This window comes from Aristolochia californica, unplaced genomic scaffold, assembly GCF_029961685.1.
Source record: "Aristolochia californica isolate CCGP_79_NKW_82.1479 unplaced genomic scaffold, dmAriCali1.0.hap1 SCAF_7, whole genome shotgun sequence".
Taxonomy (NCBI): Eukaryota; Viridiplantae; Streptophyta; class Magnoliopsida; order Piperales; family Aristolochiaceae; genus Aristolochia; species Aristolochia californica.
The window spans coordinates 8,671,632-8,698,446 of NW_027182268.1; the positions used below are offsets into that span (position 1 = coordinate 8,671,632).

The following is a 26,815-nucleotide window of genomic DNA, read 5'->3' on the forward strand; positions in this document are numbered from 1 at the left end:
CCTAATTCAGTCAATTAACTCATTACTAGACAAGTTAAACAAAGACAAAATAATGGGGATTAGTGCATTTGGGGGAAGGCAAAGTGAATCATTTTTTCGTGTTAGTTGGAGAGTAATTTCTTGTGTTAGTGCCCAAATTGGAAAATATAGTGGAAACAAGAGAAAGAGTTATTTTTTATAATATACCTACAAAATTAATATACTTTAAAAAATAATAAACCTAAACAAATATGGTTACTTTTATAATAAGTAGTTTAATTTAATATTAAAATATATTAACATAATAAATAATTAAGTAGGGTATTTTGTTAATAAATTAAGATAAAATATAGTTTTTTTCTAAATTAATAAAATAATTACGAGTTAAAATTAAATTATTGATTTAATTAATTATAAAAAGTAGAATGCTCAAACAAAAATGTTTACTTTTATAATGTTTAGATAATTGATCAAATTCTTACTTTAACAATATCTAATTATTACTCTTAAATTAGTAATTTAATATAGTATTAATAGTAAAGAATATAATAAATAAATATAATATTTTATTAATAACATAAGATATATTGGAGTGTAGTATAAATTAATAATATAATTATGAGGTAAAATAAAATTATTAGTTTAATTAGTTATAAAAAAAAGTTTGATAGAGGGTATTTAGGTTAATAATTTTAAAACCATGATAAAATAATTCATTGAAAAAAATGTTTAATAATAAACTGAAAAGGGGCAGAGGGTTTGGACGGCAAGAGGGGGAAGAAAAAGAAGAGTTGAGACAGCGAGGCAGCTAGAGGGTTAGGCAAGATAGCGAGACAATGAGTTGGCAAAGAGCGAAATTAGAGAGATGAGGATTAAGAAGCAAAAAGGATGGAGAAAGAAGATGATAGAGGGGAATGTCGAAAGATAAGAGGATGCTCTCTTGAGAGTGAATGAACTAGGTTTAGGATCAAAATTAATTTTTACTCGTTTTACACTAGATTGAGCGGAAATGAAAATAAATAAACTACTCCGTTCACTTCTATTAATTATTCTTGGTAATTAAATTATTTTTACCTTCACATATCCTCCGGGTATTATGTATATAGATTACAGTCCGGTGTAGTAATAGGCCACCGAAAAAACCGATGAGGGAGGGAGGAATCGGGCGTTACTTCTCTCCCTCCGGTTGAACTTCTAAGAAAAGAAGACAGGTTGCATCTTAAGACGCAACAAAAATTTGACACGTATCACACTGGGACCCATCCCTAGCCGTTTCCCACGCCACCTTATCGGTACGACAATCAAACTACTGCTTCTTTATCCACTCTTGTCCAGTCTATTTTTTCAGTTGAGTCCGGAGGCAGAGCCATCCCATGGCTTCTCTTTCGTTCCTGGCTTCATCTTTTTCTCCTCTCCTCTCCCTCTCAGACACGAAACCCCTTACCCTTGTCAAACCTTTTTCTTGTATTGTCGAGAGGAGAAGGGCGAGGAACCTCCATTATCTCATCAGGCCCGTCAATGCTGTAAACGCCTTCAATGACTCACCGGACCATCCAAATGCTGCTGCAGCCATCGAAAACCTATGGCTATGGCTCTGCGATAAAGGGGCCGTGTCCTCCTCGTCTTCAGCTGTAAAGCCGGCAGTTGTTCCGGAAAGGCTTGGCTTGGTGGCCCAGAAGAACTTATCACGGAACGAGGTCGTGCTTGAAGTGCCCAAAAAGCTGTGGATTACTCCTGATACAGTAGCCGCTTCCGAAATCGGGAGGGTATGCGAACAGCTGAAGCCCTGGGTTTCTATAGCGCTGTTCCTCCTGTATGAGAGGACGAGAGTTGATTCCCCCTGGCGATGCTATTTGGATGTCCTGCCACGCGCTACCAATTCTACCATTTTCTGGTGAGTGAAATTCAACGTTGCTTTCGCTTTACTTATTTCTTATTGAATATCTTTTAGCTTCGAACAAATTAGATATAGAATGCATGGAGACTATACTTTTGAGTTTCACAGTCAGGAAGCTTTCCCCAGTACCCTTTTACGGCTTTGATTATGGCTGTTAGCATGTACTTATAGTTTACAGTAATGTACATAATAGTTCTGGAATACCATTGGCATTACATCCTTGCCCTGCTGCGAAAATTCAGAAAATTTGATGTATAACCAACAATTTACGAAACTTACCACCTTATGTCAAGTAGAAGTGGCAATTAGTTTATGATTTTAAGAAAGTGGATGTAAGAATTATGAGTAGCTACCAAAATCCGAAACCACAGAACAGAGTACACAAACTTGGCGGCGGGGCAAATTTTGTTGCTTTAGGTCATATCTATTTACACAGCTTCATTGGTCATGTCTTTGTTGGCTGCTGAGCTGGCTAGACACAATCTTCTTACCCTTTCTCTGTAACCATTTGGTCCTATCACAATGGACTGTGTTGTCTTCATCTTTGGGTCTGTTCTTTACCGACTAAAAAGAGAGTTATATCCTATAAAGAAAAAAAAGTTTTAGGTAAAAGTGAAAAATTATTTAACTTTACGAAATAAGTGGTATCAAATAAAGTAAAATAATTAAAATGAAAAAGGATTTATTCTAATACAAGCAGATATAAATTTTATTAGATATACTCTCTTCTATGTTAAGATAGACCAATAGGAAGGAGAGGTAAGGTTTCTCTGCAATATATGTTAGGGAAATTAATGGCTTTTAAGTTTAAGCATGTGAATATTGATGGTTATGGACTATAAAACTAGCAAAGATAGCATATATGTAGAAATTATATTTGATTTTTTCTTTTATCATATCTTTTATAATTATGAAATGGGTCTCCTTATAGGACCTATTTTCTCCTCCACAAAGCATGATGTGTAATTTTAGTTTTTTTTTTTTATGTTTTAATACTTGGGAATAAGAAGAGCCACATAGATAAGAAGCAAACTGATTTCTTGAGATAAGGCATCCGACACTTAAGGACCTTATCTTTAAGGGTATTTATGGATATAGAGCCTTTTCTCAAAATTTAATGATTAAAAAAAAGCGAGACCTATTTTATCTTACAAATAAAATTATTTATTTAGTTTTTTTTAAATAAAAAATTAAATATTATCTCTTTACAATGTCAGCATGTATTTGATATTTGTATATTTGATTAGAAATTTAAACTTTTGATCTGACATATAGAGAAAGGGAAAATGAACGTGGATTCTAGGGGTAATTTATAGTCCCTCAGAGAAGGGGAGAATGCACTGGACTCTAGGATCATTTACATTATGTAAGTCTAAGTACTATTTTGAGTTTGTTCTGCCAAATTTGAAAGTGTAGGGTCATAGACGAAACATGAAGCTATGATTGCCTATAGCACTATACCATTTCATTTTACTTGAAATTATTTTTATCAAAGTAAAATTCCAACAAGGTGATATGCACTCTCATTTTTTATGTGAGTGAATTGAAGTGAATATTCTGTGTATTTTTCTCATGCTAACATTTTTTTAATTAATTTCTAGGTTGAGTCAATTCTATAAACACTTTATTTTTTCAAAAGGCCTTGGGGGTTGGGGGTGGTGGTGGGAGTTCTTGCCTCTTCTTCCACAAAGGAGATGCGAGACTCCGCCCTCCTCCCCTGCTTATTTTCAGTGATGGGGGAGGAGCTCTACTTCCTTCACTGTCAATAGCAGCAAGGGCAGGGACTCCTCCCCCTGTCAGTTTGGTCTGAATCTTATAAGACTGGTACAAACAGAATATATAAGTTTCCTAGAGTCATAGAGTTTGACGACTATTGCATATTTTTTTCGGAAGAACAAAAATGACGATAGTCACCATATCATGGTGTGACTAGCTACATTTTTGGTGAGAGAATAGGCGACAAAAAATTTCACCAAGGGATATGAGACAAGCAATTTTCATAAGCAGTGCTATCTACCTTGTGACATTATTACGTAGAATTGGCATATGTAAATTTCTTCCTTCTTGAGTCACAATATTCCCACTCCTTATGAGTTGATGCTTCTTGTAGAGAGCCACCTTAAGGAGCTCATGGTTATTCTTGATTTGGCTGGGAACATCTGTGTTGTATATTTTGGCCATTATAATACTACAAAGGTGGGATTGAGAGCTCTTGTATAGGGGCTACAATTTTACAAGGATACCTTTCTCTAGTCCTCAACTCTTGTTGAAGGCAATTTGGTGGCAGTTATAGATTGCTTCACGTCAACATCTTCTTGTGGAAAAAACTTACCCAATTGATTACTGTACATTTGTTGGCAGTCTACATGTGATCTACATTGAGGTTAGTTATTTGAGAGTGAGAGTTAGTGTGTGTAGGAGAATAGTCCCACATTGCTTTGGGCTTGTACAAATTCTGTGCATAGTAGTTGCGAAAAGCTTCTTAAGTTAGTCATTTTAAAGGAACTGATCCAAATCTGGCATGGTACCAGAGGCAACCCGAACCTGTCTCTGTTTTCTATATGGGTGATGTTTTTATTCTGCATGGTGTACATGTATATTATTTACATCTTGAGGCAAATTAATTGTTTAAGCCTGGACATGAGAGGAGAGATTGTTGAGCAAATAGTCCACCTTTCTATAGGCACACATGTGCTCTACGTCTTAGGCTAGTTGTTTAAGAGTATGAGTTGTTGTGAGTGGGTGAATAGTCTCATATTGGTCTCGGCTTGAAAAGATTTCCATGCTTATAATTGGGAATCCTAACTCTGGCTAATCATTTTTTGGGAGGTGCTGGCCCAACTTAGACGGATGGTAATGCCAAGATCACTAGCCACCTACAAGATCTATCTGGAATTTCATCCTAGACCCAGAGTAGATGTGGATTCTTATACTTTTTTATTTATTTTTGAAACCCTCTTGTAGTTGTTTTTAGAAATTAGGTTAATTTATTATTTTACAATATGAAAAGATAAGTCACTGCACTGCTGTTATTAAATCTCATTTTCATGCTTTCAGTACAGGTCAGAAGAGGAGCTTTCTGAACTACAAGGTTAGTACTTGTCCAACATAATTTGTTATCTAGATTAATTGGTTTAAACTACCCTACTAGTTCTTGGGTTCTTATTTTAGTCAGATTTAAACATGTAGATCTTATATGTTTATTTATGTGGTGTGGATTTTTCAGTTTTTATTTTGTTGAATTTGCTGCAGGAACCCAACTATCACGCACAAACTTGAGTGCCAGAGACTATGTACTAACTGAATTTCTTAAAGCTGAGGAGGAAGTCATACTTCGTCACAACCATCTGTTTTCATCTTCAATATCATATGATGATTTCCTCTGGGCATTTGGCATAATCAGATCAAGAACATTTTCTCAACTTCGTGGTGAAAAGCTTGCTCTCATTCCCCTGGCAGATCTTGTAAGACTTATTCATTTTTTTTTTCCAATTATGTGGTAGTTTCATTCAGTTTAAAGTCATTACAAGGCATAAATCTTGACCCGTTTATGCTTAGAGTAGCTATGAGAACCAAAATTTAGAGCTGCATAACACCTCTTTCTCCTTTTCAAGTAATTGCAAAAGACACAGGAGCTTTAGGACTTATTGTGAGGAACTTAATGAACTTGACAATTGCAAGGCTGATTTCAGCATCCCAGTTTTGGGGCAATTGCAAAACTGCTGTATCCATATGTGCGGAGCCAGAACTGCTAATATAGAAGTGCTCTGCATATTATTGATGAAGAAAATGAATTAAAGTCAAGTTTTGCATACTATTGATGAAGAAAATGAATTAAAATTGCCTTTTCATTTGGGAGAATTTGAGGGTGGTTACTAAAACTTAGCTGTGGCAATTTCATAAGGTTAAGCAGCTGAATAACCTACCTACTAGTGAGTTTTTAAGTTTTCCTTATTGCTTCCTTTAGTGAAGTAGGTTGATTCAAGTTTTTCCTTATTGCTTTCCTTCAGTGAATTTTTTGTGCTTTATCTACTTATGTATATTTTCTATATCAATGTGGCATGTCCAGGTTAACCATTCCTCCAGCATCATTACTGAAGACTCTTCTTGGCAGATTAAAGGAACCGGTATCTTCTCTAGGGAGCTTGTGTTTTCTTTACGCACACCAGTTTCTGTTAAAGCCGGTGAACAGGTATAACTGCCAGATTCTTGCTACTATAAGGGACACTGTGCCCATTCAGTGCTGATTGTGTTTTTCCTTTCCATTTTTTTCTCTACCTCTCTCCCTTAAAAAAGTATTGCTTTTCTCAAATAAGGACTAAAATGGAGTATTCAAAACATAAGGGACATAACTTTAATTTCATTTAGTTTACTGTCATATGTTACTAAGAAGAAGAAAAGAAAGGAAGAGGAAAAAAACATATGGAGAAAATTAAGGAGCACTTGTTCCCTAATTCTTTCACTTTTTCCCTTCCACCTCTCTGAAACAAAGGGTGAAAAGAACTGTGATGAGACCTAATTGTCGGATACCATGTTGGGAAAAAGATTAAAAAAGAAAAAAAAGAGATGAAGAAGGAGAAAACTGTAGAGTTACTCCAGATGTCCTCTTTTATAGGAATTTGAGACCAATTCCAGACACAAGAAAATAGACCAATGTCATTCATGCTATGCAAAATAGGCCTGGAAGCATGTTTTCTTGTTGATTGTGTATGAATTTCATGTTCCCAACATCGCATACAACAAAGTGGAGGATGCTAATTTGTTTTTCTAACAAACACTTTTCATTCATCAACTACTGTAGTCGATAATCTGAAGAGTTTTGTTATTGATAAGCCAGTGACACTTGTCATGACTGCTGATGTATCGGCAATCTATAGTGACGCAAGTCATAGTGACTGATGATATATTATGGGTTGCTAACAGGTTTTCATTCAGTACGACCTCCAAAAGAGCAATGCTGAGTTAGCACTTGACTATGGATTTATTGAATCCAGATCTGATCGCAATACATATACTCTGACCTTAGAGATTTCTGAATCAGACCCCTTTTTTGGAGACAAGCTTGACATTGCAGAATCTAATGGCCTTGGACAGAATGCATATTTTGACATAGTACTTGGCAGTTCTCTTCCACCATCTTTGCTACCATATTTAAGGTTGGTGGCCCTTGGCGGAACTGATGCATTTCTTTTAGAGTCCATCTTCAGAAACTCAGTTTGGGGTCATCTTGAACTTTCTGTAAGCCGTGGAAATGAGGAGTTGATATGCCGAGTTGTTCGAGATGCCTGCAAGTCTGCACTTTCCAGCTTTCACACAACCATTGAGGAGGTAAGCAAAATTTCTTTCAGGAAGAATGGGAGACTGATTTACTGTGTAAGTACGACCAACCCCAAATTTTCCCATTTAATTATTAAGATGTCAATCCTACCAAGTTTTGCAGGACGAAAGGCTGTTGGAAGATGGGATTCTGGACCCAAGGCTTGCAATAGCTGTTGGGGTAAGAGTGGGAGAGAAGAAGGTGCTGCAACAGATTGACAAAATATTTGGAGAGAGGGAAAAGGAGTTGGATGAGCTGGAATACTACCAAGAGAGGAGACTTAAACAATTAGGATTGGTTGGAGAGCAAGGTGATATTATTTTCTGGGAATCCTAAGTTGGTCTTAAAAGTAATTTTTGCATGCGAGAATGATCTATAAAATGTCCTCAGAAAGAAGGTAGAAGATTTCTGTTAATTTTCTTCACAGAAACATGTGATGAAGTTCTCACGGTTAGGGCAGTGGCTGTTGACCAAGTTCCATCTTTCGTTGCTATGAGGCGACATTTGATCATTTCAACGAATTAGGCTTCTATTCAAGCAATCCTTTGACTAGCTAAGAAACAGGGATAAAAAGAAAGAAAAAAAAAAAAACAAGATTCACTGGCATTTTATTGCAAGCAAAAGGTTAATTAATACAAGGATGAAAGGGTAACGAATCATAAAATACACTTGATAGCATATTTTTTTGCATTAGACTTCTAAATGCAATCAATTATAGTTAACGAAGGCCAACAAGAAGCCTGTCCCAATGAACATCATCAGAGGACTCACGGCTTAGAGAACCAGAATATTTCTTCATTGTCCAAAAAAGTTCGGAGCTCCTGTGGTCCAATTATCTGATCAGATTCGGAAGCCAAAACAAAAAGGAGAAGAGAGAATAACGAAAATAATCCTAGCATATACTCCCAGATTAATCTGAGAAAAGAAATAAGAAAATGAATGAATTAAAATCCCTCTCCAATTAACTGTTTTTTTTTCTTTTTTCTTTTTTCTTTTGAAAAAATAATTAAGCTTTATTTCGTTACCCAACGGACTAAACCAGCTTAATTAAACAGTTTTGATTGAAAAACTGGTCAACCCTTTCAAAGTGGAGCAACTCCAGAGTGCAGCAGCATATACCGTGTTCGCTTAGTAAATACTTTTTGTCAGCAATTGCAATAGCGAAATCCAGGCCCGCCGGTTGCATTGCGTTTCACCATGGTTGGATGGCCAACTTGATCACCACCTGAATACAAGAATGTAAATCAAGCATCCATATCTTGCAATTGGCTCAATTAGGTCACGCTGGAAATCAAGCGAACTAATTGGTGTGTGGTAAAAATGCCAATTGAACTCTTCAACTACCGGCGGTCAGCTGTATCAGTGGAATAAAAAAATTAAGATGTGAACAAAATTTGTGAGACTGATAACTGGTTAGAATCTATATAAAAACACCACCTTTTCAGAAATGCCCAGGATATATTAACAACGGGATCAACCACTCAAGCACCTTGTCAAAATACAACGGCATGGCAAGCCGCTGTCTTGCAGAGACACTCACTAGGATTTGCATAGAAATAGTCTTCCTCTTTGGGCTTGTCAACTATGACTTTTCTGAGAGACGGCTGTCCCATCCTGTTTGTGTGAGCTTCTTGAACAGCAATGACAAATTTATCCCAAGTCATTGTGCCATTCCTATGCAAATCGAGCAGCTCTACGAGTTTTCTACGATCAAGTAACACAGACTTCTTGTATCCAAGGTATCTGCAAAGCAATCAGCTTTCAACGACCGTCCAAATAAAATAAATAGCACCAAAAATGTCATAAAATTGTACACAAGTGTAGGTATGTGGAAATGAGAAGTAAAAACATAAATGAGCAAACACCTCCGGTGGCCTTCCACAACTTTAGCCATGTTCCCATCGTATGTAGGAATAAAGGTGTCACTGCCAACTGAAACCAGGTAGTCCAGTGCTGCCATTTGAGAAGAATGATTTTGAAAATGTTTCAAATCCTTGGGACCCAACAGTGTCTCCTTCTTTACCTGCAAACAAAATTGGATCATCAACCAAACGAGATTCTTGATGATTATCCACTAAAAGAGAGATCTATCATTAAAAGGACAGAAGAAAAGGAACTTACGCAAAACTAAAATCTTCAGCCTATACCATTCCCATGATTAAGACAAAAGAATACAATAAATCTAAGGGGTCTAATACCAGGTTAAATTGCAACCACTAGTCAAGAAAATTTGACCGTTAATAGTGGCTCTTGATATCTTTGTGTAAATATATATATACTGACTTTAGGCTAGTACATATGGTTTTGCTTTCAATCGCTGTTTTGAATATTGTCCTCGCTGGTCAAGTTACCAGATTTGGGGTCCTAAGCCATCCAAGTCAACACGAAAGGCCTTAAAAAATGAACGATCCAAAACATCCTTCCATCAGGTTCACCTTGTCAACTGAGCTAAGATACTTGAGCCAATGGGGCCCATCAAACTCACTGAACATCCAAAAGAATGACAAAAAGATACGATCAATAAACAACATATTCTGTTTGCTCCTGTTTGACTTGTGCCAGTCAATATTTCGGTTCATCTATACATCATCAAATGTGATTAGTTGGTGCATTGCTGTGCCAAATTCCAATTATACAGTGGATTGTATTTGGAATCACGCATTTCACAGACAATTAGAGGTCCAATCGATAAAAAACATCAGCTCTATTTTTTAGACTCATATTCCTTGTCAGGCAACCAACAGATAGATTCTCATAAAAAAAAATGTGTATAGTTAGAAAATCTACTGAAGAGAGTATTTTGGTCATTTTGCATCTATAGATGTTTCTGATTTCTACACCATCTTATTCTACAATTTGTATTATGTCTCAGGACTTAATTTCATGTAATAGTTATGTAGAATGGGAGATATAAGGGCTTAAGTGATTTAAGTATGTCGGGGGATATTTGTAATTTTTCCCAATCTCACATAATAAATAGAAGGGGGGTCGAGACTTCTCTCAAAGAGTCGCTTTCCCCGTTTTCTTCTCCCTTCTTTTCTTCTTTAATTTCTCCTTTTTTCTCCTCTTATTTTACATTTTGACATGGTATTAGAGCAGCGAATCATAGTTGGGAGCCTGTAATTTGGGTTTTTTTTTCTCTTTCATTGAAGTCTGCATCATCCTAGAAGAAGAGATCTCAAGGTTTGTGCCCTACTGGTTCAACAAAAATCAGTTTTTCTTCTCCCTTCCGTCCAAAACCTTAGGGTTGTTGGTTTCTATTGCACTTAAGTGCAGTTGTCTATGATATCCACTTCTACTTGGTGCATAGCCCAATACTGAACTTCTTGACTGCATCATCACTTTGGATGATGATGCCAACCCTAATTAAGACAGATTTGTGATTTCTGAGTGCATATCCACCCTTTACTGGTGGAAATTGTGTCAATTTGGGGTTTAGAAAAAATTGCAAAAAAACCCTAATTTTCTAGAAGTGGGTCCCACCTACCTTTTGCACCAGATTTGTTACCTAAAGCTATAATTGCTTAATTTTGACTGTTTGATTATGGCTGATTCCAATGAAGTTTATACTCTATCAAGGGAAATTAGCAGTTCGAATGGAAAAGATACTATTGTTATCACTTCAAAAGAATTGAATGGGTAGAACTATCTTAGTTAATTTCTCAAAAAAAAAAAAAAAAAAAAAATTAGAACTATCTTAGTTAAGCTTAGTCTGTCTAAACTAAATGTATTCAAAATAACCTTCGGTAGCTTTTCTAACATGTATATATAAGGAGAGAGAGAGAGAAGAAGAAGAAGCACCTCCTTAACTGTTTAGATTCTTTTTCTTTTTCAATAGTGAAATTTTTCTTTTTTTTTTCTTTTTTTTGACAACGATGAAGAGGGCTCCCAAGGGAGGTAATTGTACAAACAAAAAAACTACAAAACAGAGGCTAAAAACAAAGAAACTAAATCCCCCAATAGAAGCACCAAGGAATGTCAGAAGGGGAACGAGACTCCAATAGCAAAGAATGTAGGGGAACCCCCTTCCAAGCCGAAGTATCAGTAATGTTGTTGGCACTTCAAGGGGTGTGCTACCAGTGCTGCCAAGAAATACTCATGTTTTTATGCAAGTCCTCAATTTCACCAAAATACATTAAAAAAAGGCCCAAGAGGTGCTTTTTCCATTAGCCAGTGGAAGACAATCGAAGAATCCCCATCAGCAATTGAAGGGGTGGTGAACCTTCACACATAGAGTTGGATGTCTTGTAGTAAGGCTCTCAAATCCACCATGATAGCATCCTGACAACCAAATGGAGTAGAGTAAGCAAGAAGAATGCTACCTAAGAAGTTCCTAAGCATGCCAACCTTTCCAGCTAAACCTCGGTTGCCCCATGACCTACCATTAAAATTGAGCTTTAAACATCCCACAAGAGGAGGGATCCAGGAGGCCAGGTTGGGATCATACAGTCCAAAGAATTGATAATTGACTACCTTCCAGTTTTTCCTTATAACAACACTAGGGAGATGGGAATTGTCACGACGTTTAGTTACCCAAAAGAAGACACAATGGGTGGATGCTTCAATGACACCTCCAACCTACTTTGCTTACCTTCAAAAGTCCATTGGTTCCTTTATTCCCAAATATTCCTGTTGGAGTTCAGGGGTATCATTATCTTTTTAGATGTGTACTAGTGGTCCCTCTAGTTACTTAGGTCAGGTCAAGTGATGGGATGTTACTTGGGTATTTTTTGTTTGGGTTGTTTGCAGTTTTAATTAGCTTTTTTACATAAATTAGTGCTAGATGGGCAATATGGTCAATTCCTGTAATTTTTACTTAAGCTGCTTAATTAAATAGGGTGAGAAGCCGAGTTTAGGCTTCTAACGAGGTGCTGGCCCTTGCACCTTTTCTCTCCTTCTCCCTTTGTCTCTTTCAATACTATCTTCTTCATCCCTTCATCTATCTTCTCCTAGTTTGCTTCAAGACTTCTTTTGTTTACTTTTTATCATGGTATCAAAGCAGTAGGTCCAAGGGAGTTCAAGTATCACCTTTTGTCCTACTTTCGAGTACCTATGACTCCTATAGGGAAAGATTCTTTAATTTTCTGTTCTGAATGTCTTTAAAGTTCCAATTTTTTTTCCGCTAGAACCTTGGTTCATGGCTTAATGTGCTGTTAAGCACTTACAGTATGTGTTGTACCCATCTTCTGCGTATGTAATTGCCCTTTTGTGGATTTTCTTATATGTGCAGACCTGCAAGGGATCTGTTTTACTCTTTTTGGTGGTGTTACAGTACAATTTTGTGCGGTCGATACTAATAGGGTATAGTGGGCTGTTTTAAGTGCCTAATACTTGTTTCAGTGCTGGTCGATTGGTTATTTGATCGTCAACTTGCATATCTTCCATGGTTTCCTGCTCCTAGAGAAGTTTTATTGTTTGCGCAAAACCTATAATTTCATGCCTTTGCTGTTGGTGACTGCAATTGGTGAAAGATTGTATACTGGCAGATCAAGGTAAAGTCGTTACCCTTGCTAGAGATTCCCAAAAATCTGAGAGTAAAGATTCTACTTCAATTCAGATTACATCGGTAAAATTGACAGTTCGAATTATGTTTACTAGTCTAACTTGGTTGAGATGTATCTTGGGGCTAAAAGAAAGCTTAAATATATTAGGGATGATCCTTCAATCCCGATAAATAAAGACTACGAGTCAGATAATTATCAAGTCATGACTTGGATTGTCAATAGAGTGGAGCCCAAATTGGCTCACAAATTATGACTTATAAAACTACTAAAGGAATGTGGACAACTCTAGATTCTGTTTATTCTCATCAAAGTAATCTATCAGGGATTTATGAAATGTATTCTCGATATTATACTATAATGCGTGGGAGTAAGTGTCATGGATTACTTTGGTGAGATGCAGGTTGTTCTTCTTGGAAATCAGAATCTATCATCTTTTTACTGTTGATGTAGAGGCTTTGAGGAAGAAAGAAAATCAGATGCAAGTGGCTCAGTTTTTACATGGTTAAGGACTAGAATCTGATAAATCTGTGTTGGCTCCTCCCCACGACGGACTGTGCAGCCTTTGATGTGTCGATCCTTCAGTTTGCAGACGATACAATTTGCTTTGGGGTTGGTACTATGGATTAGATCCAAAAACTGTGTGCCGTATTGGGACTATTTGAATTGGCTTCTGGCCAGAATATTAACTGGAAGAAACCACCATCCTAGGCTATCATATCGACTCACCGGTGTTTCAAGGTATGGCCGACTATTTGGGGTGCTCAGTGGGAAATTTGCAACTACATATCTTGGACTACCACTCTTTGACTCTTGGCCTTCGGCGACACTTTGGTCCCCCCTCATTGAGAAATTTGAAAAAAGATTAACTACTTGGAGAGGCAAGTTTTTATCAACTACTGGGCGACTCACTCTCCTCAAGTCTTGTTTGGCAAGACTGCCAAACTATTTATTATCATTCATGCACTGTCCGACCTCCGTTTGCAACAGGATTGACGCCATTCGTCGACGCTTCCTCTGGAGAGGATCAGAGGACACCTTCAGATATCATTTGGTGAGTTGGAAGGATATTTGCATGCCCCGCAATCGGGTTGGTTTAGGCATTCGGTCTACGAAGGAGATGAACAATGCCCTTTTGCTCAAATGGATCTGGAACTTCAACATCAAGCATAACAGCCTGTGGGGCGATATGGTCAGGTTCTATCTTCAACCTTCGGGTGCCTGGTGGAGGGAGGATGGCGCTACTCGCCTCTTATCCCCGATATGGAAATCAATTCAAAAATTCCTCCCAATATTCAGATATACAACTTCCTGTCACACGGGCAACAGAAGGACCCTCCTCTTTTGGTCAGATGAATGGTGCGGCCCTCGCCCCCTCTCTGAGGATTTCTCGGGGCTCTTTAGGGTGGCAAGGGACCTCTCTTGCTCAATGGCTGATTCTTGGAGAGATCGCTCATGGAGTCTCACGTTTCGTCGGGGATTAAATGATGAAGAAACTACGGCTTTTTGCTCTCTCCTCTCTAGACTCAGCAGTACTACTATTCGTGAGTATGCAGTGGGTAAACTGACATGGAAGCCCAGCATTAATGGTCGATTCACAGTTGCATCCGCCTACTCTTACATTAGAAAACAAGATTACAGCAAGCATGAGCACAAGGTAAACCTGGCATGGAAGCTCTTAGTGCCTAGTAAAATCAAATTCTTCGTGTGCACGGCCATCATGTTACAGATCCTCACCTCTGACAACCTCCATAAAAGAGGTTACACTGCCCCCAATCGCACTTGTCCCCTTTGTGGTGTGTGCGACGAGACAGTCCAACATGTTCTCTTACATTGCAACTTTTCTTGGCAAGTTTGGATGAAGATATTTCAGAAGATTGGTCTCCAAATGGGGTTACATCAAGACCTTTTCGGAACCTTTGAGATGGTTATGGGGATATGCCTTCCTAAGTTGGGCAAGATAATTCTCTTGGCATGCCTTGCACATGTCCCATGGTGTATATTGCTCGAGCAAAACAACCGGAGATTCAACTCCAAGGCTAGCAACCCCGATAATATAGCTTCTTAGGCAGTGGGCTACATTTTAGGAAGGAGTTTGCTTCTCTATCGGGCGTCTCCCTTCCAGAAAATTGGGGCTTGATCGCGCACATGGTGGGCCCCTGTAGGAATCCAGTTAAGGCCACTTGGGATCCTCCCCCTTATGACTGCACCAAACTCAATTTTGATGGCAGTGCTTTAGGCTATCCTGGGCCGACTGGAGCTCGTGGTGTTTTTAGAGACAGCAGTGGAGACCCTATTCTATCCTATGCAGGGCCAGTGGGTATTGTTGATTCAAATACTACTAAAGTGAGTGCTCTTCTATTCGGCCTCCAAATCTTTAAAGAGTGGTTTCGTGGCAAGCTGATTATCGAAGGCGACTCAAAGACTGTCATCAGCTGGTGTTCAAAAGATAGCTCCCCTCCTTGGCGCCACTGGCCAATCACTGATTGTATTGCTGACATTGTGTCATCCATTCATTGTAATTGGAACTTCGTTCCTAGATTAGTCAATTCTTTGGCTGATAAATTGGCTAAATTCGGAATCTCCCAGCAATCTCTCATTGTTTGGGAAGGCTTCCCCTCTTGTAATCTGCTCATTTGAGCTCTCATAATAAAATTCAGCATCATTTCAAAAAAAAAAAAAAAAGGACTAGAATCTGATGCCATTCGAGCAGAGTTATTGGCAAATGAAGACATGCCTACTTAAAAAAGCCTTCTTTAGAGTTCCCTATCTCCATACTCTTGGGAACAGGATCCTCTCTAAAACCATTTTAATACAAAACATCTAATAGGTTATTGTCTTTTTATCTTTGGTTAGAGGTTTGTATGATCCTTTGTTTTGTTTTTAGTATGCATTAGTATCTGCATCCAGCACCATTTTTGGATTTTATTAACGCCATCACATCATCCCACATAGGTGAAACAAGATATTGTCACTTCTCGTTGAAGGGGATACATTCTTGGACCTGGTGGATATCTCAAACAAGTTTGTCAAGTACTTTTCAGGTCTATACAAGGAGAATAATCCAGCCAAACCCACCCCCTACACTTTAGTCTTCAATAGGTTGAGTTGCCCCATGAGCGCAGCACTTGAATCCCTCTTCTCTGTAGAGGAAATCGAAGCAGCTGTTTAGAATATGCCCCTAGATAAAGGCCCCAGAGCCTGACAGCTTCACCACCACCTTCTACAGAGCGGCTGGCATTTCCTTAAAGAAGACATTCTCCAATTATTCACAGAATTCTATGATGAAAGCATAACTAGCTTAGCCATAGGATCATAATTCTTTGCTCTCCTCCCTAAGAAGACCAATGTTGCCACCCCCACCAAGTTTTATCAAATCAGCCTTGTCCCCAATCCTTATAAAATCATTGCATGGGTCCATAAGTTCTGCATCATCTCATCTGACCCAATCAAAGTGCATTTATAAAGGGTTAGCTGTCCTTGATATGGCTCTTTGTGCTCATGAAAATGGTTGACCACTTAAAAAAAAGCGGCTCCCCCATATTCTCCTCAAGATTGACCTCGAGAAAGCCTTCAACAAAGTCATTTGGAAGTTGTTGGATTTTGTACTGCTAAAGATGGACTTCAGAAGAAGATGATGCATGTGGAACAAGAGTTGCATTTCTTCAATTACCTTCTTGGTCCTTGTAAATGACAAGCCATATGGTTATTTCAAGAGCACTTGCAGGCCTTATAAGGGGACCCCCTCTCCCTTATGTTGTTCAATCTGATTGGAGACGTTTTATGCAACATGTTCAACGTGCAAAAGACATAAAATTAGCTTCAACCTACCACAGCAACCCAGTATCTTGACGTGGCTTTACTGCAATTTGCAGACAACACCTCATGCTTCAGAGTAACCAATGTTGAACAAATCACAAAGCTCAAAGCCCTTTTTGCTCCTCTATGAACTTATCTCGGATCAATCTATGGTCTAAATCTGCAATATATGACATTCATGTCCCCTCTAAATCTGTTCGGGTGTTCGACAGCATCCTGTAGTATCATGTTGCCGAGCCTCCAACAATGTACCTTGGGCTGCCTCTCCCTAAACCAGCCTTCCAAAATGTTGTGGGCAAGTGTTCTCGAAAAATTTGATAAAAGGCTCAGCTCAAGGAAAAGTAAACTCGTAGCCAGGTCGATTAACTCCAATAAAGCCAATTGTTAGGAAAAATAAACTCCTAGTCAAGTCATGTAATTCTCATAAAATCAACTACCAAGAAAGGCAAACTCTTAGCCGGGTCAATTAACTCTAATCAAGTCAACTCAAGCAGGTCTTCCTCTTTAGTACTTGTCACTTTTAAAATGCCCAGCCAGCATCTCCAAGAAAATTGAAGTATTGGAGCATCGTTTCCTTTGGAAAGGTTCGTCAAACATTTTTTTTATTTTTTATGAAAGTGCGTATATTGATAAACAAAGGGGAATACAAACCTAGCTTTGAGGGTTTGGCTCCACAACAAAGTGTTGGAGAGACACACCGGCTTTAGCCTGAGAGTCTGCCAAGTGATTAGCAGAGCGTGGAATGTGTTTCCACATACAATTTAACCCAGAAAGTAAATTAAAAATTTCATTGAACATATCCCAATGTCGCCATGGGGAGTGACCATGATTTGCACACCAATTGATGATTACTGTTGAGTCGCCTTCAATACAGAGTGGGTCGGAGAGATGTCTGGAGAAGACCTTGAGTCCGTGCAGAAGGCCATAGAGTTCTGCAGTAGTAGAGTCTGAGCTGCCAAGGCTCATCAAACATTGCCAAACACCATTTGGTGAAATGGGAGAAGGTGTGCCTCCCCAAGGAAATGGGGGCACTAGGCATCAGAAGCATCAACAAAGGTAACAATTCTCTACTAGCAAAATGGATCTAGTGATTTGCCAACAAAAAGGACAACCTTTGGATGAAACTTCAGGTGGCAAAGTACAAGTATGATAACACTTCTTGAACACCACCTATCTCTTTGGCCAATCAACTATCCCCCTTAGGAAAAAGATTCTGAAGTACCTACCAGAAGTTCAAGAAGCCACTAAATTTAGAGCTAGAGCAAGCAATTCCATAGATTTTTGGTCTAATGTTTGGACTAGAGATAAGTAAGGGTGGGCACCCATTGAGTCGAAGCCGGGTTTCCCAAAACTCGAACCCGCTCATCGTCCCTGCAACCCCATCTCTGCCTCATTCCCGTAAACCCAACCTCGCCCCATCCCTATAAACTCGACCCATCCCAACCCCATTTTATATCCCTGTCTCGTCTTTGTGGGTCAGGTTCAGGTTGGGTTTGGAGAAACCCGTCCCTAACCTGAAACCTGGCAGGTTTTTTCCCCACCCCATCCATGTAAACTCGACCCATCCCAACCCCATTTTATATCCCTGTCTCGTCTTCGTGGGTCAAGTTCAAGTCAGGTTTGGAGAAACCCGTCCCTAACCTGAAACCTGGCAAGTTTTTTGCCTGCCCCGTCCTCTACCCTTGGGTTGAAACCAAAAACCCGAACCTGAGGTTTTCAACTCGGGTTGGGTCGGGTTCCCCATAAAACACAACATGATGCCCACCCCTAGAGACAAGCCATTAGTAGCTTCCTTTCCTGGAATTTTCCTTCTTACTAGGAAGTAAGAATGACAATGGATCAGTCTCGAACCACAAAGGGTCGAAATCTTCAATTAAGGCAGAATCTCAAAGATGAGGAAGCTTTAAGTGCTATTGATTTACTCTCTACTCTTGAGGGACAATATCTGAGGAGATCAGGGGATGATCTCATCCTTCAGATGTGGAACTGGATGAAACTTTCACTGCGAAATCCTTCTTCAAATCTAGAATTAATCTTCCCACTACAACCATTTAGCTTAAGACCTTGGTCTGGAAGTTACTTGGCCCCCCCAAGATGGTCTTCTTCAGCTAGTATGCATTCAAAAAAAGTATTTGACATACGACAGCTTAGAAGAGAAGCCATGTACACTTTGCAAGTTATGTGGGCAAGTAGATGAAAATGGGGATCACCTCCTCTTTAACTGGAGCTTCTCTTCTCAGGTCTAGAATAAAATCTTCCAGCTCTTTACTCTCAATAATCGTCTCCCACCCACCTTTGCTGAATTTACAAACAATGTTCTCTTTTCCCCTAACCTCATTGTTGGTAGTTGCCGCCTAATTCATTTAGAACGAAAGAAATAATAGAATTTTTAGGGATAACAAAGAAGAAACCGGTTTTAGAAGCTGGAAAATCACAAAACACACTATATCCTGGCTCAAAACCCACACAGAATGCACCCGATATAAGAGCTCGCATATCAATGAGAATTTGGTCCACAATACCTAAGCTTCTTCTCATCCACCATCCTTCTACTGTAGCTTGGATTTCTCCCCCGGATCAGATTAAGCTCAATTTCGATGATAGTGCGCAAGGAAACCCTGGGCCAAAGGGTATGGGAAGTTTATTTAGAAACATGCATGGTGAAACAATACTCACTCATTCAGGCCCCATTGGAGTTATGGATTCCCTTCTAGCTGAGACAACCACCCTCCTTCAAGGCCTCTGTATCACCACAAGCCATCACCTTGGACCAATCATTGTTGAAGCTGACTGCCACATGGTCATCAGTTCGAGCAAAAAAGGGACCTCCCCACCATGGCATCTGTTGCATCTCGTAGAAGAAATGTCTTATCCAACCAAGCCCCTTACCATTTCTTGGTCCCACACTCTCAGATCACTGAATGGGCAGGTTGATACACTCGCTAAAGACGGAACAACTCTCACAGGCTTGAATGTCCAGCACTATCAGTCTATCAGCTAGCTTTTTATTATTCCTTTGTGCTTCCGTTGACTGTATTTGTTGTCCGTCCCCCCAGCCCTTCTCTTAATAAAATCACTCCTTCTTTTTAAAAAAAAGATTTTATTCGATTATCTGCACTTCAATTGTTGACTGAGCAAATCTTTTCTTTGAAGAAGAAGAAGAAGCAGCAGAAGTAGGAGGAAGACTCAATAGGCCTGAGATCAAGAAAATCTGAAAATTGAAGACGATAGTATACAGAAGAATGAAGCACAGATAGAAAGGGGGAAATTTGTTGGAAGGAAAGTATTGAAAAACAAACAGAATTACAAAATTGAAGGGGTGGGAAGAGATAATAAATGGGTAAACGAAGAGGAAGAAAAGTAAAGAAGATCATATTTATGAGATACAGATGATCTTGAGCACAGTCACTGGTTTCAAAAAGACGACTTTTAGAGTGGGACACCGTGAATAGAGTGGGAAGGAAGAAATTGCTAGAGTGGAGAGAATGAAATGTTAACTATTAGATTAAAATCTAATGGTTAATTGAGACTTGGGTCCAGCCACATAAGATGAACCTAAGTCCATACTCCTTTTAGCCAAATAAAAAACAGAATAATTTGTAGAAGATTTTTTGTCTCGTCATTTGTTTCCTTGATCGCACATGTTGGTGAATGTTGTTTGGGGGTTTATTCATTTTCCATTTGCATGTCCATACTCAAAGTAGAGAACATAAACTAGTTTTTATTTATGATCTCCGTTATTCATATTAGCTTTCCTTCACTTCTAGAGTTGGTAAGGAGTTAATAAAACTTGCTAACTGAGTTGCTACTACAAAGAAATCAAAAGAAGACTAACAGAAACTATTGAACATAAACAGATATAGAAATGCTCACAGTTAGTGGGAATGCAGCCCGCAGAGTCATGAGCCTCCGTTCCCTACCATATATCTCTCCAGAAGCAATATAAATCAGAGTATCCTTTCCATAGCCTAATGCTTGAAGAACTAATGCAGTCTCCTCCGGTGTGAGAGGACACAGACCTCGCAATCTCTTCTCCTTAGATACTATTTCTTTCTCCCTCCACCATGGGTAAGCGTACCTGAATGAGAACCATGCATTAGTCCAAACAACATTAAACAACAGATTTTTTTTTTTTTTTTTGAAAGAAATGAGAAAGAGAACGAGCACATAGGTAATTGATTACTACAAATGGTTTCTTCATTAAAAATGAGGTAATAAACATAATATTGAGTTGCTCTTGCTGGAATAAAATTTATCTTCATCTTCCAAAAAAAAAATGAACAATAAACATAAAATTTGAAGAGGTAAAGATAAAGCACAGATGTGATCATATATCCTACAACAGAGAAATCAGACTAGACTTCCAAAAAGAGAGAAGATGTTCACAATTTAACTGAATGAAATCGGCACAGAAACTTGTAAGGAAATAATCAGATGTTGATTTCCTATGAAAGGACATATTTTGCATGTAAAGGAAAATCCTTATTATTATGCAAAGAGAGACATGTCAGACACATCAGACAAACATAAGCATGGTGAAAAAATGCTAAGACAATTAAGTAGTTTCTGAAGAAGAGAGAGAGAGAGAGACACACACAAATACTGTTGTATGCCCCAACACTGCAACATCATGGCATCTAATACCTTGCAGTCACATGAACTTTAATGAGAGTGTATGTGAACTTGAAATCAGACTCTAAAATTGAATTTCAATGGAACCAAAAAAAAAACAAACAAAAAAAAAAAAACAAGAGAATAAATCAGTTATCTTCAAACCTCATCTTCTTGAGTTCTTCTGCTTCTTTCTCTGAGCAGCCTTCAGTACAACCAGAAAAAGCCAACATGTCCATTTCATATCTCAAATGCAATGCAATGAAACTTCCCTTTTCTTGGAGGATTTGTATCAACTTATTACCTAAGGCTTCAATCTGAGAAGTAAATCTCAGTGCATGGTAATTGACATGACATCTGAGCTTCTGAAGCTCAGCAGAAAGACCATTGTTTGCCAAACGTCCATCTGTCTTGTTAAAATGAATCACTTTATATTTATTGAAAAGAGGCAGAATCTGCAAAATAAAGGAAAAACACACAAGCACTTGTAAACAAACAGTGAGAAACTATTTTTTTAATAAAATATAAAATAAGTTTGGATTATAAATATTAGGAGGCTACAGACAAGTCTAGTGAAGGTTGGCTATATCCAAACTTTTCGATTTTTAAAACTAAAAGAGTATCATATCTCCCTTTTATCATTAAATAATTAAAAGAGTAAGGAAATAGTTTATCAACTACGTAATATCAGCATTGCTCTAGACAGATTGGATTTTCTTTCACATAATATATTCTTAAGTGATAATAGGATTAACCAATGGATCCCTAGGTGACCACTTGTTTCACATTCAATCTTCTCTTAATGACTGAATCACCTTAAGAAATTTTCCACAGGCCTCACCTCTAAAAGCAGGTGGCACCAGTGAAGGGTGTGTACTGTGGTTAGACAAACTAGTGTTATACCACCAGACAACCAGAAAAGCGCCTTTTGGATTTAACCTAAGTGTCATCTAAGCCATCAAATAGAATGAATAAAAGAATGTGCATGCGTGTGTATGTGTGTATATACTATGGGTTAGACAAACTAGTTTTATACCACCAGACAACCAGAAAGGCACTTTTTTGCTTTAAATCTAATTAGAATGAACATAACTCTCTCTCTCTCTCTCTCTCTCTCTCTAAAACTTATACAGAAACATAGCAATAAATTTATAACTTCTGCTGACATGTATCACCAAGTATCACTTAGGACCTGTTGCAAGTAATATGTTTCATTTGACCAGCTCACAGGAGGCATGACAAAAGAAGCTTTCTGACTAAGTCTCTTTGGGAGTCTTTTAACAATGCGAACCTCATCCCTCAAAGAATCAATAAAATGCCTCACGTCAAAAATATCTGCAAAACCACTGAAATCAATTCCCCATTAGAAAAGGACCACATCAGATGAAACGCAAAGACCTGTGGCACAGGTTTTCCATATCCAAGAAAAATACCTAGGATCAGCCCAAAAAGAAGTCCTGTCAAGCTCAGGAACAACCAAAGTAAGATTCAGAAGGCGAGCAACTGTCACCATGTCACAAATCTGAAATGAAAAAGTTACACCAATTAATGTATCAGCATAACATAAGCAGAGAAGCAGAATTAATCTACATTGCTGATGGATAAAAAAAACTTGAGTCAGATGAGTTTGACCAGCCTCGACGTCTACTTCTAATTTTCTTTTTTGAAGTTGGTGAAATTTCTATTAAAAGATCACAAATAACATGATACAACAGAGAGGGGGAGTTCTCAAACCCGAAGGGTAATACAAGATCTGAAAACACCATCTTTAGCTAGTGTATCTGGAAGACTGTTCACAGATGTCTAAGTGTTGAATTAACTGAAAGAATTTGATTTTTTGGGAAAGAAAATCATCCAATTGAAAGGATGATTTGCTGCACCCAACGAAAACCAAATGTACATAAAAATAGAATCACATAAAAATACAAACCGCAGCACGCATTTGGTTTAGGCCCCCATTGCAAGACACTTTAAGATAACCATTGCTTTTATAGACCCCTGTAGAGTAAAAAAGAGGACAGCGGTTAGTTCATAAGAAGCATATTTGCAAAGCCAAAGAGTAAAGCACCAGAAACTCACGGTGGTTCTCAAAAAACACAGCCTCTTATGAGGTAAAAAAAGCACATGATTGAGCAAACTTATATGCCAACAAGTCACAGCCGGCTTGCAGTAGGCAGCATATATTTTGCTAGGCTGCTCACGATCTTGTTAAAGACTACTGATTCCAAAATGCAAAAAATAAAAAAAAATAAAAAAAAAAGGAAGAAGAAGAAGAAGAAAGAAAGAGAACAAGGAAATAATAGAAGAATAAAAAAGAGAAGATTTCTATTGAAAATCCCCAAGCAGCACAACTTGTGACATCTGTTAAATTGGGTCCAAGGCCCTATCCAAAAATGACTAGCCAACTTAGAAAGCCTCTTTCCCAACTAATACACTCAAGATCTTTGTACTCACTAATACATGTAGGACTATTCCTTAACACTCCCCATCAATTGTAGACCATCTTTTGTGGCTCTATAAGTAGATAATTTAGGAGTAGGCAGTTTAGGTGTCGACCCTCTTTTGTGGCTCTACAAGTAGATAGTTTTTAGGTGCATGCCCACATATGAGAACCTGCTCTGATACCATGTTAAATTGGGTCCAAGGCCCTATCCTAAAATGACTAGTCAACTTAGGAAACTTTTTTCCCAACTAATAAACTCATGATCTTTATACTCATTAATCTATGTGGGACTATTCCTTAACAACATCAATTTTGATTCCGTGGTGAACCTCTCTGGAATAGAGGTGGCTGCCTTGGATGTTGTCATTGCACTAGGGAGAGATACTCTAACCCAAGTTCCTCGAGGTTCAATGGAGATGTTGAGTTTATAACACTCAAGACCATCTGTTATCTGTCCTTAAGCATGAGACTCCTTGCTTTACATGGAACAATATTACATATGGCAATGCTAATTGTGGTCCTATAATTATTAGTTCGGATTTTGCATTTTAACCTCAATTTTTAAAATGATTTCAGCATCCTATTAATTAGTTCCATATGCTAAGGTGGAAAAATAGTGCCTTCAAAGACTAGACCCAATTGACACCTTATTTGTAGTTGAAATTCATGAAAGATTCATTGAGATAAAGTCTTCAAACGTTTCCCATAAGTAAACACAGATAACAAGAAAACGTATAATTCAATAACTTCCCCCAAGTTAGAGAGTAGAGATCATACAGGTTACGTTTTTTTTTTTTAAGAAATAGATGTTGCAGCAATATTACAAGGCCCCCTGCGATTAAGTTCGTAGAGGCTGAATTATTCTCCTTACGGACCGGGTGAAATCAATTACGAATAAAACAGGGGATGGAGAGAAGCTACTTTCTTTTTAGAAAAAATAGGAAGGAGAAAAACTACTTACTCGAGGGAAACTGGGGTGAGGTAGCTGGAATGCCCAATTCAGAATGAAGCGAAAAACACTTCGCTTTGGTTAAGTGGCCTGATTCTGCGAAACTAAAGGCGGTGTTCCATCTCCTTAGTGAACGTGGACTCCAGAACTGGCCGTTCGCTAGTAGCTGAACGAGGCATGTCCATATCAAAATGCATGAGCTCACGCATAAAAACCACATCTGAATGCGAGTCCTGGGAAGCATTGATGGCAGCAATTTGTCATATAATGCTGATACAACAGCCTCAGATCTAACTTCCATACCTCCTGCCACAATTTCCCGTCTCACCCAACCCATACTTCACCTCGAAGACTCTGAATCAGAGGTATTTAGCACGAACGCAGACGAGATCACCAAAAACGCCTATGCTTGTATTTCAAAATTTGGGATTTTTCTTTTTTTCCTTGCGTGAACCTGAGCGTATTCCTCCCTATTCTTTGTAGACGACCCATTTCAATGAAGGCAAATACAAAACAAAATGGAGGTTCTGCGAGAAAGACATCTGCAGAGGACGCATTCCCATTGCTACTTCCATGGTAAACTAATCCATTGCTGCCAATGTGACGACAACTTAGGGTCGTGTAGAGCGCGTCAAAGAGAATATCAGGAAAATCCCCTCGAGTTCTCCATCCCTGTCGTTCTGAGAAAAATCAGTCAGCAGCCAGCAGTTTCGAATTCCGATCCGCAGTTTCCACAATATCGGAGAGGAAAAGGTCTCCTCGAAGGAAAAATTCCCGAAAGGAGGAAGCAATGATGAATTCACGAAACTAACTTGCGTTGGTCAAGTAAAGGAACGGAACGGTGCTCTGCTCTCTGTTGTTTCTCTCCTCGCCGTCAGCTCGGAGGCTTCTTTGGTTGCGTTTCATGACTCTCGTTGCTAAAAATGGTTGATTACTCGAGCTCTGCTACGTCGCACGTGTCATCCCCATCAATGTCTACATATATTCATATCTGGGGTTACAAAACTTTTACAGATGGCCGGTTCAATCGGACAAACCAGCTGAACCAGATTTAATGGAGACCGATCCCCTATCTGGCTAATAATATATAAGGTACGAGATAACCGGAAAGTATAGAAAAAAGAAGTTCATGGAAAAAATCTCTCTTTGATCAAAGGTTTTTGTGTTATTTTTGGGGATAGAAAAGTTTTCCAAGTAATCTTTTTTATTCTTCTTGTGTTTAAGAAATATTAAAATGGATAAAAAAATTATTATTCCAATAGAAAATTATAAAAAATAAACTAATAAGTACTAAAGTGGTTCACTTAAACCTTATTTTAGTTATTTATAAAATTAATTTATTTATTACATAAACCCAAATCCTACAACTAATTTTATCATTATTTCCTATGAATGTCATAAACACAAGAAAATCTATCAAAGAGAAATTTTTTAATAGAATTTTTTTTCTAATGAGAAAAGCAATCAATAGAAAATTGATTCTCATTTGTTTTCTTAGGACAGTTTAAATGGTTCCTAAGATCGGTCAATCAACTTGGTTAGTCAATGTAAAGGAGAATTTCTTGTTGTGTGATTTTTTTTAAAGTGTTTCATTCCCCTCTCAATAGGTACCAAAATTTGAACCAGAACCCAATCCCCGACCCCAAAACCCGAATCATCAAACCTGACCCCAACCCAATCACCATTCTCGTAACTTCAATCTTCGCTCGGTCCCTATAAACCCAACTTAAACCCAACCCATTTTTGTTCCATCCTTGTAAACCCGACCATCTCAACCTCATTTTATATATTTGTCTCATATGTGGGTCGGGTTTGGAAAAACTCGTCCTCGACCCAAAGTCAGGCGGTTTTTTTTCTGCCCCATCTCTGACCTACGGGGTGAAATTAGAAACCCAAACCAGAGTTTTTGTGTCGGGTTGAGTTTGGTTCCCATAAAACCTTATCCGATGCCCACCTCTACTTACACCTATCTACCACAAAATAGGGAAGGGAAGAAACTCCTTCCTCCCTGTATTAAGAGAGAGAGAGAGCCCAATCGGACAATAGCATATGATACCAAAGACATGGAGTCATGCCCCTTCCTTGCTACTATTGTTGACAAAACGAAGGTTCACACCCCTATCTCCCTTATGAGGAACCCTCCAATAGAATATGGGAGATTTTCTCTCCCCTTGTGTAATTACTTATCACTTTGTCAACTGAAGATTAAACCTAGTTGACCTAGGTTCAATTAGATTAGTCACCTTACTGCATTAATAAACATATTGGATTTTCTACATTGGTCATATCAATGAGGGAG

The 26,815-nt window shown here is 38.4% G+C and overlaps 2 protein-coding genes across 4 annotated transcripts; one reads left to right on the plus strand and one right to left on the minus strand.

Moving 5' to 3' along the window:
• Positions 1 to 1,339: 1,339 nt before the first annotated feature.
• LOC137935970 (fructose-bisphosphate aldolase-lysine N-methyltransferase, chloroplastic) lies at positions 1,340 to 7,838 on the plus strand. 2 transcript variants are annotated; one of them, XM_068780430.1, is made up of 6 exons: positions 1,340 to 1,873; positions 4,939 to 4,967; positions 5,129 to 5,340; positions 5,946 to 6,068; positions 6,800 to 7,204; positions 7,317 to 7,838. In XM_068780430.1, the coding sequence occupies exons 1-6, from the start codon at positions 1,353 to 1,355 to the stop codon at positions 7,527 to 7,529; spliced, it is 1,503 nt and encodes a 500-aa protein (XP_068636531.1). In that variant the 5' UTR covers positions 1,340 to 1,352; the 3' UTR covers positions 7,530 to 7,838. The 2 variants fall into 2 exon arrangements, with proteins under 2 accessions (XP_068636531.1, XP_068636532.1); XM_068780431.1 differs by having other exon boundaries at positions 7,309 to 7,458.
• On the minus strand, positions 7,762 to 25,372 carry LOC137935969 (rhamnogalacturonan I rhamnosyltransferase 1). 2 transcript variants are annotated; one of them, XM_068780429.1, is made up of 9 exons: positions 24,529 to 25,372; positions 23,055 to 23,122; positions 22,558 to 22,646; positions 22,416 to 22,470; positions 21,290 to 21,579; positions 20,387 to 20,591; positions 9,059 to 9,216; positions 8,631 to 8,936; positions 7,762 to 8,547 (listed from the first exon to the last, which is right to left on the minus strand). In XM_068780429.1, the coding sequence occupies exons 1-8, from the start codon at positions 24,851 to 24,853 to the stop codon at positions 8,687 to 8,689; spliced, it is 1,440 nt and encodes a 479-aa protein (XP_068636530.1). In that variant the 5' UTR covers positions 24,854 to 25,372; the 3' UTR covers positions 7,762 to 8,547; positions 8,631 to 8,686. The 2 variants fall into 2 exon arrangements, with proteins under 2 accessions (XP_068636530.1, XP_068636529.1); XM_068780428.1 differs by having other exon boundaries at positions 7,763 to 8,547; positions 22,317 to 22,470.
• Positions 25,373 to 26,815: the final 1,443 nt, after the last annotated feature.